This window comes from Ptiloglossa arizonensis, chromosome 8 (genome assembly GCF_051014685.1).
Source record: "Ptiloglossa arizonensis isolate GNS036 chromosome 8, iyPtiAriz1_principal, whole genome shotgun sequence".
Lineage (NCBI taxonomy): Eukaryota > Metazoa > Arthropoda > Insecta > Hymenoptera > Colletidae > Ptiloglossa > Ptiloglossa arizonensis.
The window spans coordinates 3,356,692-3,375,108 of record NC_135055.1 but is presented as its reverse complement, the minus strand read 5'-3'; the positions used below and the strand labels follow the sequence as shown (position 1 = coordinate 3,375,108).

Here is an 18,417-nt window from a genome sequence, read left to right as displayed (position 1 = left end):
TTTATGATGTAATTTCGGTTTGCATTATCTTCCCGGTTACTGCTTAGCCCTCTGCAAACTTCCGGCGTACGTTATGTGATTAATAGATATCGATGAACTGTCTAACCTTATTATACAATACACATTAATGTTACAAATGGTATATATATAAATGAACGAGACGTAATGTATATTAAATACACAGAATCGTGTAATGTAAAATAATATACGAATTACTCTAGAGTTCGAAGCTCGAAGACAATAACAATGTTTTAAACAAATGTTTTGTTTGTTTTAATTTGACTGGTAAGAAAAGCTTTTCTTGACTGACCAGATGGAATAAACATTGCCCCGAAGGCGAGCACAACAAACAAGTTCTAGAAGAAAAAAAAAACACATTCAATCATGTATCAATTAACGTTGATTAGAGAGACAAATCTTGAGATCCTTCTGTCTGCGATATCGTTTAAATATTAAAGATTGCGTGGCCTCTTTGTCAGATCCACATGCAGCCATATGCAAAGCAAGCGAAAAAGGGAGTGCCATGTGATTACTGATAATCTTTATGTTTTTCTCTCCCGGAGTTATAAAAAAAGTTACAAGTGCCAAAATACCCGACCGATGAAGAAATAAGGATGACAGGGCGGTGCTAATAAAACAGATTCAGACGGAATATGTTTCTATAGGGAATAGTGGCTCATTCTTTCAGGCTGTCCCCACCGTGCCATGGAGAAAGAATGCTTCCAAAAAGTATGTGTGTCGAGTAGTGTATTTAAACAGGGCATGTATCGTGCGAAACAAAAATCATACTCAATACCGGGTGACCAACCCACCCTGCCTCGGATAAAATAAATTACAAGGGGGAATATGCGTTCGATTAAAAGACGAGAGATATATTGTCCGAAAAATGTTTTTACTTTCTAACTTAGCCTATACTCTTTGTAGGGTTTGTTTGTGAAGGCGAAGGGCGCTGTGGACATTGTCTACGGTCCTGGGACAGAGTACAGTGCCGTACGAATGATACACTGAGTAAGGTCTCCGTTTTGGGATTCATTTTGGAACATTTACATTGTAAGTAACGTAGTCAATAGAACATTCTTCTCGCACATTTCACTTTTGCAAGACCTACTAAGATATTTTTATTGAAAATGTACGAAACATAAGGAAGCCCTAATCGACTTATAATTACATTTCGAGTGAAACCCGTCCGTTGATTAGATAACGATATTAACGAATCTCCAAATTTCAGTGAGCACTATTGTAGTATTTTTTACGCTCTCGTATTAATTAATTAACCGCAATCGCATAGCAACAAATCGTATCGGTGATATCAGCGTAACGTGTAACGAGTATCTACGTAAGATATCGTCGGTTAAGTATTAAAATAATAGATCACCGATACGTTTCGTTTAGCGATAAGACGCAATCCTAAGGAATAATTATGATATTTTCGTAGAACCAGGGGTCCGATAGCGTCGCGTGACATCCCTGCGTCGGCGTAGTGGGAATATCGTCGAGCGCATGCGCGTTGAGGCGCGAGTGCCCAGCTGTGCGTGGATGTGAAACGCGGCGCGGCTGACGGTGGTGGCTGCTAGGAAAGCAAGCGAGCGAACAAGCGAGCAAGCGAGCAAGCAAACAGCCAGAGACTGCCCTCCTGTCTCCCCCACCCCTAGCATGCCTTGGAGAGCCCATGGCCTCCGTACACACGGAGGAGAGTGAGGCAGCCCCAGCCGCTCCTCACGTCATCCGCTGAGAGAGAGACGACGGGCCTCGACACGGCGAGGAGCAATAATTCTAACGAGCCAAGATGGCGGCGGACACGGTGGCCCTGTCCGCGCTCACGCTCGCCAGGGGCGACAAGATCCTCGTGACCGTCGAGTCCGCGCTACCGGACATCGTCGTCGTGTCCTTCGTTCACGGTGCCAAGTGCTTCCAGGGCGCATTGCTCGACGCCACCAAGAGGTAAGCGTGCCTGCTACGTGAACTCTTCGTGCCTCCGACTCTTCTTCCTTTCTCTCTTTCCGCGGCTTTATTTTCCATTTCGTTTCACCAGGCCCTCCACTGTGTCACTATAGCCCCCTTTCGCAGATCGTGCACCCGTGGTTTCGTTCGAATTCGAGCTTGTTTTGACCGATCGTCGGTCGCAGGAAGCTACGAGCGAGCGTGTCATGCCGTTGCTCGCAGGCAAAAGTCTCGGCACGATTGTTTTGTCGTGTGTGTATATACATCGTGTTTCACGGCGGGCGTCGTGTCGCGCGTGTGTATGTGTGAAACGTGTTTGATAAGAACGCAGCGGACGGAACGGTCTCGTCGACGAATTTCGAGTTAGACCGTAATTAAGGCTACTCGCATTTCTGGCCGACGGCGAGCGACGGACGACGTTGGAAACCTGCCGTTCACCGTCGCTTTTATTCGACTGAACGGATGGTCACTCACGTGTCGGGGAAAGAGTGTACCGATATTATGCGCGATACGAATCGTCTGATTACATTTAGGGGTAACGTGTAGTAACGAGTGTAATAGATTTCCCGGGTGGTAGGATCCTCCCGGGTCGGAGGATGATCGTGTGGCTGACTTTTGATGTAACATTGCACGGTTTTTCGTGGTGGTGAACTTGGTCTCTCGTCCTGTGTTAGGACGATACACGTTTCGTCGAGACCGTGATTCAACTCGTAAAACGGTGATACTTCCGGTGGATTTGTCGACGGAGACCAGAGGTTTTCTCGCATTCACTGTTGCAAAATCTGTCGCAATTCGCGACGTGATATATAAATTTCTGTGTTTCAAGATTTTCCATGAAAACGGGGTAGTCGTTGGCCGCGCAGTTACGTGCTCTGCATGTCGTAAGTCTTCTCGTAAAGCGGCTTTTGTTCTGCAAACGGAAGTAGTTTTACGATGACTCGTGTCTTGTGACTCGCACGAAGCTCTCGCTGAAACTTTTACGGTTGTGAAAGAAGTCAGGATCGTCGTCGTTCATTAAAATTCTATTTATTCGACCAATAAGCTTGGTAATTCACGTTGGATGACGCTACCCATTGTTTTTCTGGCTTTCGCCCGTTGATTCATCAATTTTTCTACCCTACCTTCGTTTCTTCGTTGTCGGTAAGATAACGGACGCTCGTGGTAGTAAAAGAGTCACTGGAATAGGATAGATCGTGACCCTGTTATTTTCGTACGTGGTTTTAAGTACGTGTACAATATTCGCTTTGTATCGAGAATTTTAATTTCACCGTGAATGGTATAATCTTCCACCCTGTTTTTATTCCTCCATTGTCTACAAGATCACAGCTGCTGAGGGTAGTAATACAGTAATTGGAATGGGATAAGTTACGACCGTGGGTTGACATATGGTTTCAAGTGTACGATGAAAACAATATGATATTCTCTTTAAACTGATGAATTCCATAGCAAATGATGAGACTGTTCCCCTCCAGCTGTTGAATTTTACTTCAAGGACCTGCGTATGCCATGTACGGGCAATATTAACTCAAAGTAAATAATTTACTTATCAATGACATAGCTGTTGTAAACAGCTGGAGGATATTGTGTCTAGAGAATGAATTAAACAACAGATATGAAAAAATATTGGATCGGATGAATAACTTTTTAAATATTGATTGCCTTATTGAAGATATATCACCAACGTTACTTTTAGCAGTGTATTTCGTGGCTATTTATCTTTCTACACTTGAACAAACGTGGACTATGACTATTTGAGCAATCAACGAGCAATATCTCATTTTGAAGATTATCTCCTGCTGTACAAACTACCAATATTAGTGGTTGTGTTTCTTTCACCAAAAATGATCGATTATTTATTTTACGCAAGAAGGATCGGAATACTTATTCAATAGGAGCCGCGATATTAATAAAAATGGGGTAGAAATAAATTTGTATTACTTCTTTCATAGGATCGATACAACTCATGCATTACTGATAAGCATGACTTGGTCGCTTGATAAGTGTTTCAACTTTCTCGGGCGACTTTTTTTGCGTTTTACGTGGACGTATTAAACTTTTTTTCGTCTCTGAGGTAGGATGCAGATATTACCTGTGGATTTGGAAAAGGCTCCGACATCGTGACTCATACTCCTCGCATAGCGAACGCTACCTTGTTCGTACAGTCATTGCTGATTTCACTCCACAGTGGTGAAAATATTTCGTTTGACACGGAACTAATTCTAGCTACTTAAAAACATTTACGGTCGAGATAAAATATAAACAAAACATCTATAATTTAATTCCGTTGACTTGATTTAAATTTTATTTCAGTTGAATTCGATTTTTACATTGGAAATACTAGTATGGTTTTAAGTATTATCACGTCGTCAACACGTTCTACAAAATGAAGCAAATCTATTCTAAGCGTTGTTGGAAGATTGTTAATTGAGACACAGGTGTCGATTCCTACCACGAAAGATTTTAGAGTGCATCTATCATTTGTTAGAAATTTCAATCACGATTAATACACGGTTCGAATTTGTAAATTTTTGAAATTGGACTCCCTGAAAGTTTATTTACTGCTCGATCACCGGAGAAATAATATCTTTTTTTTTTATTTCGATTCATTTTGTCAGCTCGAATATGTTCATCCGAAAACACATTACGTTTCTTCGTTTCGTTTGTTCCCGTCTGGGTAGGGTCGATGGTTTTTAACAATAAAAGTAACGATCTTTATTTTGATATTTTTTCACCCAAGCCATTGTCTACGAGTTCATTATTATACACAGTATAGATTTACGAATTTACAACGTCGAAGGGTAAAAATTAATTAATATCTGTCGACTGAAAAATTATGAACGATACTGTACCCGCGCCGCGTGTTTTTTATATTTCACGGACGCGAAGTTTCGCGAAATTTTTAATTAACGCAAACGCAATTCCGCCCTGTATCGCCGTGTAACATTCAGCCCTAACAAAGTAGATTTTATCAAAGTCTTTTTCCTCGTTTAATTATATTACCATAATGCTTACATCGCAACGTACAACGGGTGATAAGAGTCGTGCAATAATCTCGTTCTGTTCATCGCGTCGTACAGTGTCTCGCTGAGTGAAGAATATTGTATAACAAGAGCCACTCGAATACTCCAAATATTTTAATACGAAATTCGATACGTATAGAAAGTCAGTTCAAGGAACCTAATCGACTGTTAATCCGATCGTGTGGAACCCAGTCCGTGTAGCTCGAAAAAATTCCAGTAACTCGGTTATTCCAGTAGTTCGAATAAATTCGAGGAACTCAGTTACAAAGTAGTTTGAAAAAAGTTCACGTGACTCGGTTATTCGAGTAACTTGAATAAATTCCATCCGTTTGAACAATTCGGACTACTTGAAAAAGTTTGCTCTTTTCGGAGATTGTCTATCTCTATCAATGTTTATTTCCCTAGCACAGGTTAATGCTACGAAAGCCTTAAATTAATAGAACAACTCAAGACGAAAATTTACGCGTGTCTTAGTATCTTTCCGATGATAGAACAAAAATTGAAAAGCAAACTTGAAAAAATTTGCTCTTTTCGGAGATTGTCTATCTCTATCAATGTTTATTTCCCTAGCACAGGTTAATGCTACGAAAGCCTTAAATTAATAGAACAACTCAAGACGAAAATTTACGCGTGTCTTAATATCTTTCCGATGATAGAACAAAAATTGAAAAGCAAACTTGAAAAAGTTTACTCTTTTCGGAGATTGTCTATCTCTATCAATGTTTATTTCTCTAGCACAGGTTAATGCTACGAAAGCCTTAAATTAATAGAACAACTCAAGACGAAAATTTACGCGTGTCTTAGTATCTTTCCAATGACAGAACAAAAGTTACAATTCATTCTTTTGATTCGAGTGATTAAAATACTCCAATTATTTGTACCTATTTATTGATTGGATAATCATGCTCGTGTTAGAAGGAAATAGTTTACGTGAAAAGATTTGCAAATAATAGACGTAATAACTGATAACTTCTAATTTCAGTGATCCTGTATTTCCAATTATTTGTCAGTTAAAGTAAGAGGTACTTTAAAAGTAAGTAATAATACTCGCGAAACTCGTTTTTAAATAGACACGCACAAATACAGTATCACACAAATGTATATAAAACATTAAAGGTTCATTAAAGCAGACAAGAATTGTCTCCCTCGTTATTAATACTTTTTGGTGTTTCGTTACGAACATAAATATACAAAGACGTAGTAAAGTATACAAGAATTGTTTCTACCGTTATTAATACATTTCTCGTATTCTATCGTAAACGTAAACAGTCTCGTAACCAATGTATATCTTTACTTTGGCTTTTCGTACCATGTCAAATAGTTGCATACACTACTGACCGAAGTATACTAAGTACCAGCAAAGAATCTGTCTAATCTGTCGCAATATAGAATTGTACCGATTTCTTGTATCGTTGAAACAGGTCCTATCGAGATATTCGAAGCATTCTGGAATAGAAATATTCGAGTTACACAAAATGTTCGAGTACCCAACTCGGTTCGGTTCGTTTCGGTTCGGTTCGGTTCGGTTCGGTTCGGTTCGGTTCGGTTCGGTTCGGATGCTCGGGTATAAAGCTCGACTCGGTTTCTTCGAACACTCAGCTTGAGTTACAGTTTTAGTCACTGCTCCATGAATAATTTTCGGAACGCTGAAAGAAGAACGAACGACTCGACGGGCGAATATTAATATAATTTTCAATCGATCCGAACACCGGTGTCTCTCCCCTCTCCTTCACGCCCCCTCCCCCACACTCTGTCGCTATATTCCCCAAGTCTTCTTACGAATTTGTCGTTTCGGGCCGTGTCTATCCACCTTGTCCGTTAAGCTTCTCGTCATTCGTCGTGCAAATTTACATATTTCTGGCAAACACGTGATCGATGGCCGCGCATGTATGTATCCAGCCGACTCCCCCGATGCCCGCCATAATAAAAAAAAGGAACCACGCTCGTCGCGTCCCGACGCTTTTTCCATTACGTAAGTGTATCGTCGCGATGCTAATAATACGTTAACGTCTTTTGATGGATTCTGTCACGGGATTCGTGATATCTACCGAAATCCGGGAACGCGAATCGTACACTAAACAAAATGACGCTTAATAAATTAACCAATTCGTTCGCGAGGGGTGGCGTATACCGGGTGGTTCGCGGAAACAGGTCGTTCAATTACATCCTCCGCCATTAGCGATGCGAATAAATGCTCGTGGTTATGGTACGTTGCAAAAGAAAAAAAAAAGAGACTTTTATCTTCATGGAACACCGTCGATGGTAACTTTGTATTCCTCTTCGTTATTTTTCAAATAAAGAAGATTTTATTTCAAACGCGCCGAAACAAATTACAGAACAGAATTTTGTCAAATTTTCTCTCACGGTTTTCCCGTAACGATCAAAATTGTACGTTAAAGTCATCTTTGTTAGATTGCACAGAATCATTACTTGGTTTGGAATTCTTGCGAGTTTACAGGGTGTGATTCTTTCGGAAATGTTGCTTCTGTGCAATTGGAATTAACTTGCACGGTTTCGTCACGAGAATCCAGTGATTCAATTGTCAAGGTATTTACCGTGCGATAAACATTGCAAGTGTAATGTTACAAACAGCGAAACGCGGCGTTTAAACGCAACGAATGGACCGACAAGGAAAATGAAATTCACGTACTAAACTATTCTCTATTAGGCTAGTCTTGCTAATGCAAATGTCCGCAAGACGTGCATCCTTCGATGACGAGAAATATCTTTAAAATTAACACGGTTTCCGTTGCGTTGCTATTGGGCTCGAAGTAATTTCGGACGGTTCAATATACGTGAAACTCGTCCGACAAAGAATTTTCAATCAAGAGATAGCCGAGTGCAAAATTGAACGTAACTCAAACGTCGGTGAATGATAAAAACAGGTTGAAAGTGAAGACAGTATCGAAACGTTAAATACGAGTTAAGAGGAAAGGTGAAGAGAGAAAGAAAAAAAAAAAGAAGAAAAATAGAAGGAAGAGGAAGTAAAGGGAGCCTTTGCAACGCTCGTTCGTGTTCGAAGCGCTTTAGATACAACCGAACGGCTTTGAAGTGTGTTTCTGTTCACCTTTGCTCGACAAGTAAAGTTAATTAACGCCAAACAATCCATGAAAACATTTCCACGAATCCAGATACGCGTGCGACGAACAATGAATAATTTTTAAGCCGTAGTACCCGTTTAGGTAGCGGTTCTTTGTTTCTTTGTAAGAATGGAGCTTCGGATCTCAATTCGCGGCGCAGGCTTGGCGGCGTGTTTTTCAAAGGGTAACAAGAAAGCAGAGAAACTATAAACAAGACGCTTAGTTTTGCAATCAACTATTTGCACGCCTTCCTCTGTTTTTCCTCCTACGGTTGTTTCCTTTGAAACGGTAATCTAACGTAAAAACTCTACGGGATGTTCTTACGAGGACGGTTGTTATTCGATGAATAACATCGAAACTTCACCGGCAGTGTTCAATATTTGCTCGTTGTTCACTCGAGAGAAATCACAATCCGTTTGATATTCAGCCACGAGATTTCGTAAGGATTCTGATTCATCGTTGAATTATATCAGAAGATAATGATATGTATACTGTGCCGGTTGTTTCATCCATTTGCGTAATAATCCTCACCCTTTCATTGTCTACTGATAAATTCATAGGTCGTGATACCTGCAAGCCGGTAACGAAGTAAAAGTAATGAATGAAAGCACAATCCCTTTCCCGTCGAATTACGTAATAGTTATCTGATCCGTATCTTGAAAAAATATCGAGTGTGCCGGAGAAAGGATGACCTGAAAAAAGCATGTTGAATCGCATTGAATCTGTGCTGTATTAATACACCTCCGTAACGTTCTAACGAGATTAGAATAATTTTGAAACCTGTTTCGCGCGGAGTATTTATATCATAGCACTCTACACAGTCGGAGATGACTTTGTGTCACACTAGTACCAAACTGTACAATACTCAAAGATTTCTAAACAAGATTTCTTCGTTACTTTCGTACTTTTTAAACCGTTCAATGGGCACAATCTTCAATTGCAAACTACTTTTTCAACATCGACGGTACTGTATCGTTCATTGCCAAATGTTTCCTCGATAAGGAATTGCGAACACTTCCTGGTACAATGACTGTTAAAATGTAATCAATAAATTCACACGGTGTAGAAAAATAAAGAAGATAGCTTATTGTTCTCTGTACGCGAGACTACTGATCGCTAATGGGATTGCGTACCGCTACAGTGAATCAAGCTTATCAGTTAATGGTCCGGCCATAACGATTTTAGGGAAATTGATTTCACAATGTTACGTTCGCTAATCAAAATAAATAACTCGTGAAAATTGAACGATCTCCTAAGATCTGGAATCTTTGAATTAAAAATGAACGATTCACTTTTCCTTACTGATGTTTAATTTGTAATTTCAAACTGTTATTCACCGTCCATAATCTTGTGCAACTGAACAGGATCCGTTGATAGAACAATTCATCTCAGCTATCATTTTAACACAATTGCACCACAATAATTGCTCACGAATAAAGCAAAGAATTGAAGTTTCACTCGTCGACTATAATTCGAATATTTATCATGCATTATTATGTTCGCTGTCGAGCAGTCGAACGAACCCCGAATTTCGAACGCGTGCGACACTTGCCTAGCCTAAATATCATATCCGAACGTGTATCTTAAGAATGAATATCGTCCGAGTAACCCGTTGATCATCGTGGCATAGCCAATACGTAGTCGCAGGGAATAATTCCGAGTTAAAATCCTCGGGCAGTCGCGAGTTGGTCATCGTGACTTGTGCGGACGATAAACTTCACTGTCGCTTACTCGTTATTTATTATTCAAGAAGAACGGTAATTTATACGGCTCGGTTCGATCGGTAATTGCAATAATGGAGAACCGGGCGGAAAAAGAAGGCTCCTTGAAACGGAAAGTTGCAAACGTCCCATTAATGTTTCAAGACGGGCATTATCAACTTCAGGTGTTCAGAGTCCTCCGCCTCGCTTTCATCCTGACACGCGTGTCGCACAATGTCCAAAGTAAAAGCGTACCGAGGCGAAGGAGACGAGCAATTTTTCCAGGACAAAAAGTGTAGTGGCCGTTGCTGGAAATAACGACCGCCATTATATCGCATGGTGGGGTGTAGTTTGCAAGTCCATCGGGAAATGATGTTTTTCTATCGCGTGTTGACGACGCTTTTAATGAAACGCCGCGAGTATACGATTGTTTCACTTCGCAGCTCGTCTATACAGGGTGAGCCTAGAAACTGGGCCGACCTACGGTTCTTCTCCAAAGGAATGCAGATGATAATTGTTACAGAGAAGAGAGTGATTCTCTTCGAACGATGCACCGATTGCATCGGGTTGCACGACGCGACTGCAATCTTTTCGACAGACTTGGGTAACGATATCCTTTCGCATATATCGAATTTTTCGTTACACCGCGTGTAAAATTGTCGAGTTACCGGTAAGAAGAAATGGATACTTGAGATATTTGGGAAGGAACACGTTTTAACGGCGTTGCATATAATTTATGCAAATGAGTTTCGGCGTATTGAAATTTTCCTGCTTTGTAAAGTAGGTATACTGAATGGATCGTTCGATGGAATAGTTTGTTTCGCGCGCGAGAACGTTGCAACATTTCACGTTAATTACTCCGAAAATGTTTTCCCAACGAAACGAAAAATCGTATTTTAAGCGAGCGCAACGTTCACGTATGCCATCTATCAATTTCTCCCTTATCTTGTGATTCGGTCGAACGATCCTCGCGCCTCAATTATACGTGAACCATAAAGTGGTGATTTCGAAACCATTTGATTGTAATTAACACGAACGTAAAAACTCGATCGTATTTTCAATAATGGTACAGCCGATAACGTTGGTATCTAGAATTTCGTTTGGAATTTATTGGAATTCTTTATCGACTTTTGTCTTATTTATTGGCACGCAAAACAATTAACTGATCGAGCAAAGTTGAATGCGTTTAGCTCGATAATCGATAAATACAGTCACTCGCAGAACTCCGCGCACACACACACACACACTAAATTACAATATTATGTGGGCGTGTATTAGCATGCATTCGTATGTCGAGCGCTCGGTCCTTTGCGCCGAAAGGATCAAACGGTACAAAAATTCTTGCAATTATTATTAACATTTCGTGGCCTTTTGCAACAAACACTTACGCAATACATCTTTTCGCTTTTCGTGCATCAGATATCAATACACAGAGCGGTCCCTGAAACAAGTGATCAAACTATTTAATCGTATAAACATTGTACGATTAAAAAAAATGATAACAATTTGAACTTGCAGCATAGAGAAAGTATCCTCGTGAAAATTGCTCTCAATTTTAACCAGTGCTATCTTTTTCAATTATTCCTTTTTCCGAACTTTCTTTGCATTCTCGACTGAATCTTTCTATTCTATTTTCTTTCGAGGTTGTAAACTCGAAGGGATTTCTTTTATCTTTCCAACGAGTACAATTCTCGATCATTTACTTTAGGCACACACCTTGTGCAGCTTCGTAACAGGCTGCAGTTATGTAAAATCCGTTAATTATTCGTTAAGCAGCTGGTACATCTCGATAATTATCGAGAATCAGCCGGGTGTTGACATAACATTTTTCACATAAAATTAGCTCCTGGTTCCGATGGGATTGCATTTTTCTCACCGATCGGGCTGTATTCTTGGCTGAACGAATAGAATGAATGTCCTCCGAGAAGAGGAGCAGCAGAAATGATTTCGAGACTTCACCTCGAGCACATCACTTGCTGGCTATCGATCGATCCCGCAAATTTACGGCGGTTCGTATCTGACAACGATTGGATGCGGGTATTAAATGTTAATGGCTATAGTCTGTCGAACATCGAGATGCAGTTTTACCAACGCTGTTAAACTTTGTTTGCCTCCTGACACGGGAAAGGGGGTCGAACAATGATGTACAACCAAGTTGCTACGAACAGTAAGAAAGTTTTCGATCAATTGCTATTCTTCGAAGCGAATTAACTAACACCTACTTTCTTTTGATTTAATTAGTTGTTTACAGTCACATCGACCACTCGCACGAATAATTAGCGACTTACAAACGGAGTTCGGCTTGTTGAAAATTACGCAAAATTTTAATCGATGCTAAGTGATGTAAATATTTCTTGTTTTTTACTATGAAACGGCCTTGGGGTTGAAAACACTCCAAAAAAAAAAAAAGGTTTTTTTTTTTCTTTCTTCATATTATCGAATATCTACGAAATTATATTTTTTAATAGGTGTCACAGTATTCGGAGAAGTTTAATTTGCTGAAATTAATTTGCTACTTTCGAGTATTTTAAACGATCTTTTATAGAGGTGGAATTGTGGCTAGTAAAGCGCAATCTATTGGTAGAGAATTTATTGCAACGAAGGATAAGGTGAAATTGCAACTTGATCTTGTATCGAGAGATTATTTAGAAAGTTCATTTCATAACGTCTTTCGTTAATAGTAAATGCGGAGGAGAGTGGATTTCCATTCTTTATTTTGGAAAATGTTTTTAAAAATCTAATCAATGGAAAATTCGTCAAATTGTAGATACGAGATGATTGAATAATTTTTATTTATTTACCAGCGAAATCTTTTGCGACGTGTTTTAATTACCCGTAGCTTTTTGGTTTTGTTTTCAATCGGATGCAACAATAGCCGGGAATTTCGCTGCACGTGATATAAATTGTTTCGTTAATGTTATTGTAACGCTGAAGCCGAACAGTTTGATTACCTTCATTGTGACTATGGAAACGGAAAATAATTAGTAATAGATACGCATTATTTTGCGTCACATCGTAATGTTATGGGCTTTCAATTACTTATCGATTGTCCTGCCAAGGATTGTCAGTTTTAATTGTCTTTCTTGTTGAACGGTAGGCAACGCACGAGTAATAATCTGATTTGTTCATAACACGAAGCTATTGTATCCAAATTTGATATAAAACAGATTTATTCTCCTATCTGGAGCAACAACTGCTCTGAATATATTTTCATCGATTAACTTTTTCAAATATCGAGTCAGAAGAATTTAATCCTTACGATATATTTTTGTTAATTTTACGTAGTTTAATTTCTTCAGAATTAACAATTGTGTGAAGTCGTACCGAAGAATTACTGTTCTTCTTAAGTAATGGGTGATAAATGATAAATATTTGTTGTTAAGCTGAAATGACAAGCGCAAAAATTGACACTGTTGTTTCTGAATTCAATAGGAAATTCACAATGCATTCGCTTTAGTTAACAATGAATAGGTCATAGTATTATGCATCGACAACCTTTATCGTTTGAATAGAAGAATCATAAAGCTTATAAATTTTCATGATAATTTCCGGTTCCGGAGGCGATAAGTCGTACTGTTATTTCTCGTATATTGGCTCGAAAGAAAATTTATACAAAACGTTGTTCAATTAAAAAACTCATTACCGAGTTGATAGTTTAATGACTGGTACAAAAAACTCGTATTTAACCAAAAATTGAACACGTTTCACTTACAAAAGAATCATTAGATAGCAACTTAAAGTGCAAACATTTTTCAATTACAAATTTCTCATAAAAAAGAAGAAAAAAGTAATTTTCAAATAGAGTCCTCTCCAAATAATAATTCAATCGGAAACGTCCGATTACTGTGCGTTACGAGCGTATTTTTGAGTCTGTAAACATTCTTACGTTCAGCCACTTGTAAAGTTAAAAAAAAGTTGTTCCGTTTTCGTACGAAAAAAGAAGAAGAAGAAAAAAAAAAAAGAAAGAGAATTATCAACAACCGTTCGAAATATTACACGCAGGGCCGATTATTTCAAGCAGCGATGTTTAGAAGAAACTTTCGGTCGGTGAAAAGCCATTTTGAGCGTTGAAACGAGCAATAAATAAACTCGCGCGCGTACGAATTGCCGGACGAATAAATATTTATGCAAATGGCGCCCGATCCGGCGAGAATATTCAACGCTACTAGTCGTAAATAAATACAGATATTTAAGATTGCCCGTCGATGTCATCGTTTTCACTTGGACGTTTCCCTTGATGTATCCCCGCGTTGAGCGCATTTCATACTTGAAATAGCTGCGTTAATGCGCTTTTACGATTTCTCAATCGCTGTATTCCCGTGGTACTTCGTTACGATGACCGATGAATTATTACGTTACATTCGATTACAGGGAGACGTCGGCGTACCTCGAGAATGATCATCGAGTAATTTGACCGAGAGAAAGACACGAGTATCGTAAACACGCTCTTAATTAGTCGTGCTTGTGCACCTTTGACGCTAGGTCAGAAAGTTGCTTAGAGGAGGATCGAACTTGCGAGTGAAAGTGAAACGACGCTTAATTACATCGTAACGAGCCAAGTACACGGCACGAATTCTTCCACTTTGTCTTCGAGTTATGAACTTAATAGGGCCGTTTCGTGCCGGCTAATCGTACTCTCTGTGTACCGAATCGGCATATTTTTTTATGGAATTTCGCGACCGTGGTAGCTTTCAAATCGTTGCCGAATAAACAATGAAGCATTCCGAATAATAAAATACCAATTCTTTTTCATCGTACGACTTTTATGGAATTTTAAAACGGTGGTTGGGTTTACGTTGTGGTCGTATATACATCGATGCTTTCGAAAGAATTGAGTATCGCTCTTGTTTTTATTTAGAACTTTCATGGAATTTTATGAGGGTATTTCCTTCGAGAAAGAGAAAACGTTCTTTAAAGAAGGTGGCTACGAATGGTATTAGATCGGGTATATCTTTCGAATTGTAATGTGGAAAATGGAGTGTATAACTTTGTTTTTTTCTCGATTCGAGCCAGCAAGTTTTACAGAATCTTTTATGGAATTTTGTGTGGGTGTTTTTCTTAAAATGCGAGAAGCATTCTTTAAATAATTGACAAAGAGATGTGGTTAAATATCGTGTATTCAGAATTGATACGAAAAATAGAGCTCTGATATTATTTTGTATAACGAGAACACCTCAAGGTAAATTCAATAGAAATGTAAAAGAAGAATATAAGTGCACGTATTGATTTCTCATTGTAAAGAGGTATTCTACAAAATAAATCCAATATAAATTTTCACTCCACAGAGTTTCATCGGAGAATTAATTCAATACAAATAGTAAAAAGTAACACATGCTTTTGTGCTGTTAAATTATTGTTGTATACAATTTTTCTACAGAATATTTACAATACAAATGATAAAGAATAATGCAGTTGCATTGAATTCCTATTGCATAGAATATTGCAGCGGAATGAATTCAGTGCGAATAATGAAAAATATAAATGCTTGAATAAAATTATTTGACATGTTTTAAATTACTTTTATACGTTGCAATAACTGAATAACAATTAATTATTTTTCTATTCGATGTACATGTGAATATATCATTGTACATTATTTTATTTCGTATCTCATAAAGGTCTATTATGAATTATTTGTTGTACTGTTACCAAAGATCTTTCATATAATGTATTTTTATTGTTACTCAGTAATATTGACAATGGAATCGTACCATACTTTGATAATACGCGTAATTTATTGCTCGTGTCATTTACTTGCATAATCTCGAACTTTTTCATTGTCTACTGATAAATTCATTAGGTGGGTTATTTACACGTCATTAACGAAGTAAAAGTAATGAACGAAAGTGATCCCTTTCGCGTCGAATTACATAATAGTTATCTGATTTTTATCGTGAAAAAAATATCGAGTACAGTGGAAAAGGATGATCAAAAAAAAGTATGTTGAGTCACACTGAATCTGTTCTGTATTAGTATTCCTTTCTAACGTTCTAACGAGATTAGAACGACTTTGGAATATTTTTATTACACTGCATCATCAGTGACTCTTCTTCTTCGTGTAATATAAATACTAAACTGTAAAATTCCCATAACTGATATATTAAAAATATGCATGAAGAAAGGTTCTATATATTTTACTTGGAGAAACTAAATTTGTCACAATTGTTCCTGGCCTGTAAATCTTCTTTTATTGCTAAAAATTCCTTTATCCTTTATCCCCTAATATTCGTTAAAATGTTACCAATAAATTCATATAGTGTATAAACACAAAGTAGATAGCTTATTGTTCTCTGTATGTGAAACTACCGTTTGTTAATGGGATACGCTAATGCTACAGTAAATCAAGCTTATCAGTTAATGGACCGACCACAACGAATTTAGGAAAATTGAATTCAGACTGTTGCATTCGTTAATAAAAATAAATGACTCCTCGAAATCGCATTGCTTATTACGAGAGATCGATAATGCGGTATATAAATGAACCTCTAAGATCGGGAATCTTGAATTAAAAATAAATGTGAATTCGGTTCAATTAAGTTTCGAGCTCCTTATCCTACAATTTGGCAAATTACTAGTAATAATTATGAAAATTTTGGTGAACATTCATATTTATGTTTGCGCAAACAACTCGTGCAAAGTGTATGGAACACCTGTCAGTCCCTGAAAATCGTAATCTTGTATAATTATAAGACTAATTGATGACTTAATTTATACTTTGAAATTTAACCATAATCGCGATTAAAAAGAAATATTGTTTCTGGGAACAACAGCCAGAAATATCTAGCATACATTAACGAACTCTTTAACATTTTCGATCGTTTCTTTTCGGCCTTGTACAGTTACGAAATAATAGACGAAAATTACAAAATAATCGTTAATAGAAAAATACTATGTATGTATCCAACGAGGCATACATTTACTCCATCGTAATGCACGTCATTTTTTCTACATTTCGACTACGGTTTATTTAGTTCCCACGATATGTATAGAATTTCTTCGATAATGTCCAACATTACTGAATTTACAACGTACTTTATGAAACATTTTACGCGCCGGTCGACCCACAGAAAACTGGAATTGAAACAGTAAACGTGAATTTCGTCTACGTCTGCTTCTCAACTTCGTACACATCTTTCTTCCACTTAATAACGCTCCGTCAATTCCAAAGTCCCAGCAGCGTTAGTCATCAATCTTATTTTTAGAGCGGAAAAAACACCCGGAAGGCAACACACTCGTGAACAATAATATTCATTTTTAAAGAAACAGGTTGGACGTGTTCCTTTGTCGAAATATTTCTCACGGTTATAGTAAATCGAAAACATTCCAAAATATTTCGAGCCACGTACCGACCTGTGAGGCGAACACTTCTTCAACGAGAAACGAAATTCGCAAGAGAGAGAGAGAGAGAGAGAGAGAGAGAGAGAGAGAGAGAGAGAGAGCTATGTTTATTAGAAAATTCCGTGCTCTGTGAAAATAAAGTACAAAGAGGACTTTGTGCACAGACACGTGTCCTTTTCGGGGATGATCACGTTTGATAAGAGTTTATCGTCCGGACGAGCGCTTTTTGGACGAGACCGGGCTCAAATCGTGGAGGTCGATGAGCAAAAACAAACTACGGTACATTAAGGGTCTCCGGACATTTATTTTGATAAAAAAAAATACAACTTCGCGCACGGTCCGAAGTTTATAATTCTCGAGCGTCGGAGACCCGTGAAACAACCACGTTCTCGTTCCATTTTTCAAATATTCGAAGAAGCGCGCGAAAATATATTAAAAAACGTTTCTTCCGAATTTGATATTTCGCTCTTCGTCATCTTAGCGTAGCTTCGCTTCAACTGCTGGCCATTAAGTGGTTTATGAATATTAAATACTGTTCGGGTTGAATATAATATCGGTTCGTGATTCGTATAGATTATACCGTTGAAGAAGTCGAAGAGTGTGAAGGTATTTGAACGAGAATAATTTAGAAAAAGAAGAAAAGAAGAAGAAATTACAAAAGATGGGAAAAATTTGATTCCGACAAAACCAACATCCAACGATTCACTCGAGACATTTTAGTCGTAACGTCATAATTATTCATACGGTCAGTCCCAAGTTTTATTTGTTCATTGTTAAATATTTAATAATTCGAATTTTATTTTTCATCGAACGAATAACGAATGGAAGCTTCTTCCCCTTTTATTTGTCGTTCGAAGATTTTTTATCCGGATACGAATTTTTTTATCTCCACCCAACGAAGCTATGTTGGGAACAATCGTAAATTTCCGAGGACTTGTAAGAATTTATAGCGACGGAAATGTTTGAGGCCATTTTTTATAATAGTCAAAAAGCAACTGTCCAGATCGTAGACCCCCCTTGTGAGTTTGGAGGATGGGTAAGGGATGAAGATGGCTTTGTACGGTTGCTATATGGTTCACGTGGATCGTGGAACCGCCATTTCGGTGCCTGATTGATGGTCGTCCTAATGACTCCTCTTGCAAATCGTCGTGGAAATCGTCCATCCTAGTGACTCACGGGGGAAAAGCAATATACAGTATATTGTCACCGGCAACCGGACGTTGCTCGTGTGTTGCACGACACCGTCTGGTATACCGGGTGTACGAAACGAGCGATCAATATTGTAGCACCTTAAAGTGTCTGGTTCTCGACTTCAGAAGTTGGGTGATCTTTAGAGTT

General features: G+C 38.4%; 1 protein-coding gene across 2 annotated transcripts in view; it reads left to right on the top strand.

Moving 5' to 3' along the window:
* LOC143150353 (uncharacterized) overlaps nt 1-18,417 on the top strand; it is a 52,802-nt gene that overhangs the window by 8,474 nt on the left and 25,911 nt on the right. Inside the window, exons 1-3 of one of the 2 annotated variants that reach the window (XM_076318549.1) lie at nt 507-729; nt 925-1,050; nt 1,436-1,941. In XM_076318549.1, coding sequence (XP_076174664.1) covers nt 1,787-1,941 — 155 coding nt within the window. In that variant the 5' untranslated portion in view covers nt 507-729; nt 925-1,050; nt 1,436-1,786. Of the gene's footprint in view, nt 1-506; nt 730-924; nt 1,051-1,435; nt 1,942-18,417 lie in introns of those variants that run through there. The other variant, XM_076318548.1, reaches the window with a different exon arrangement.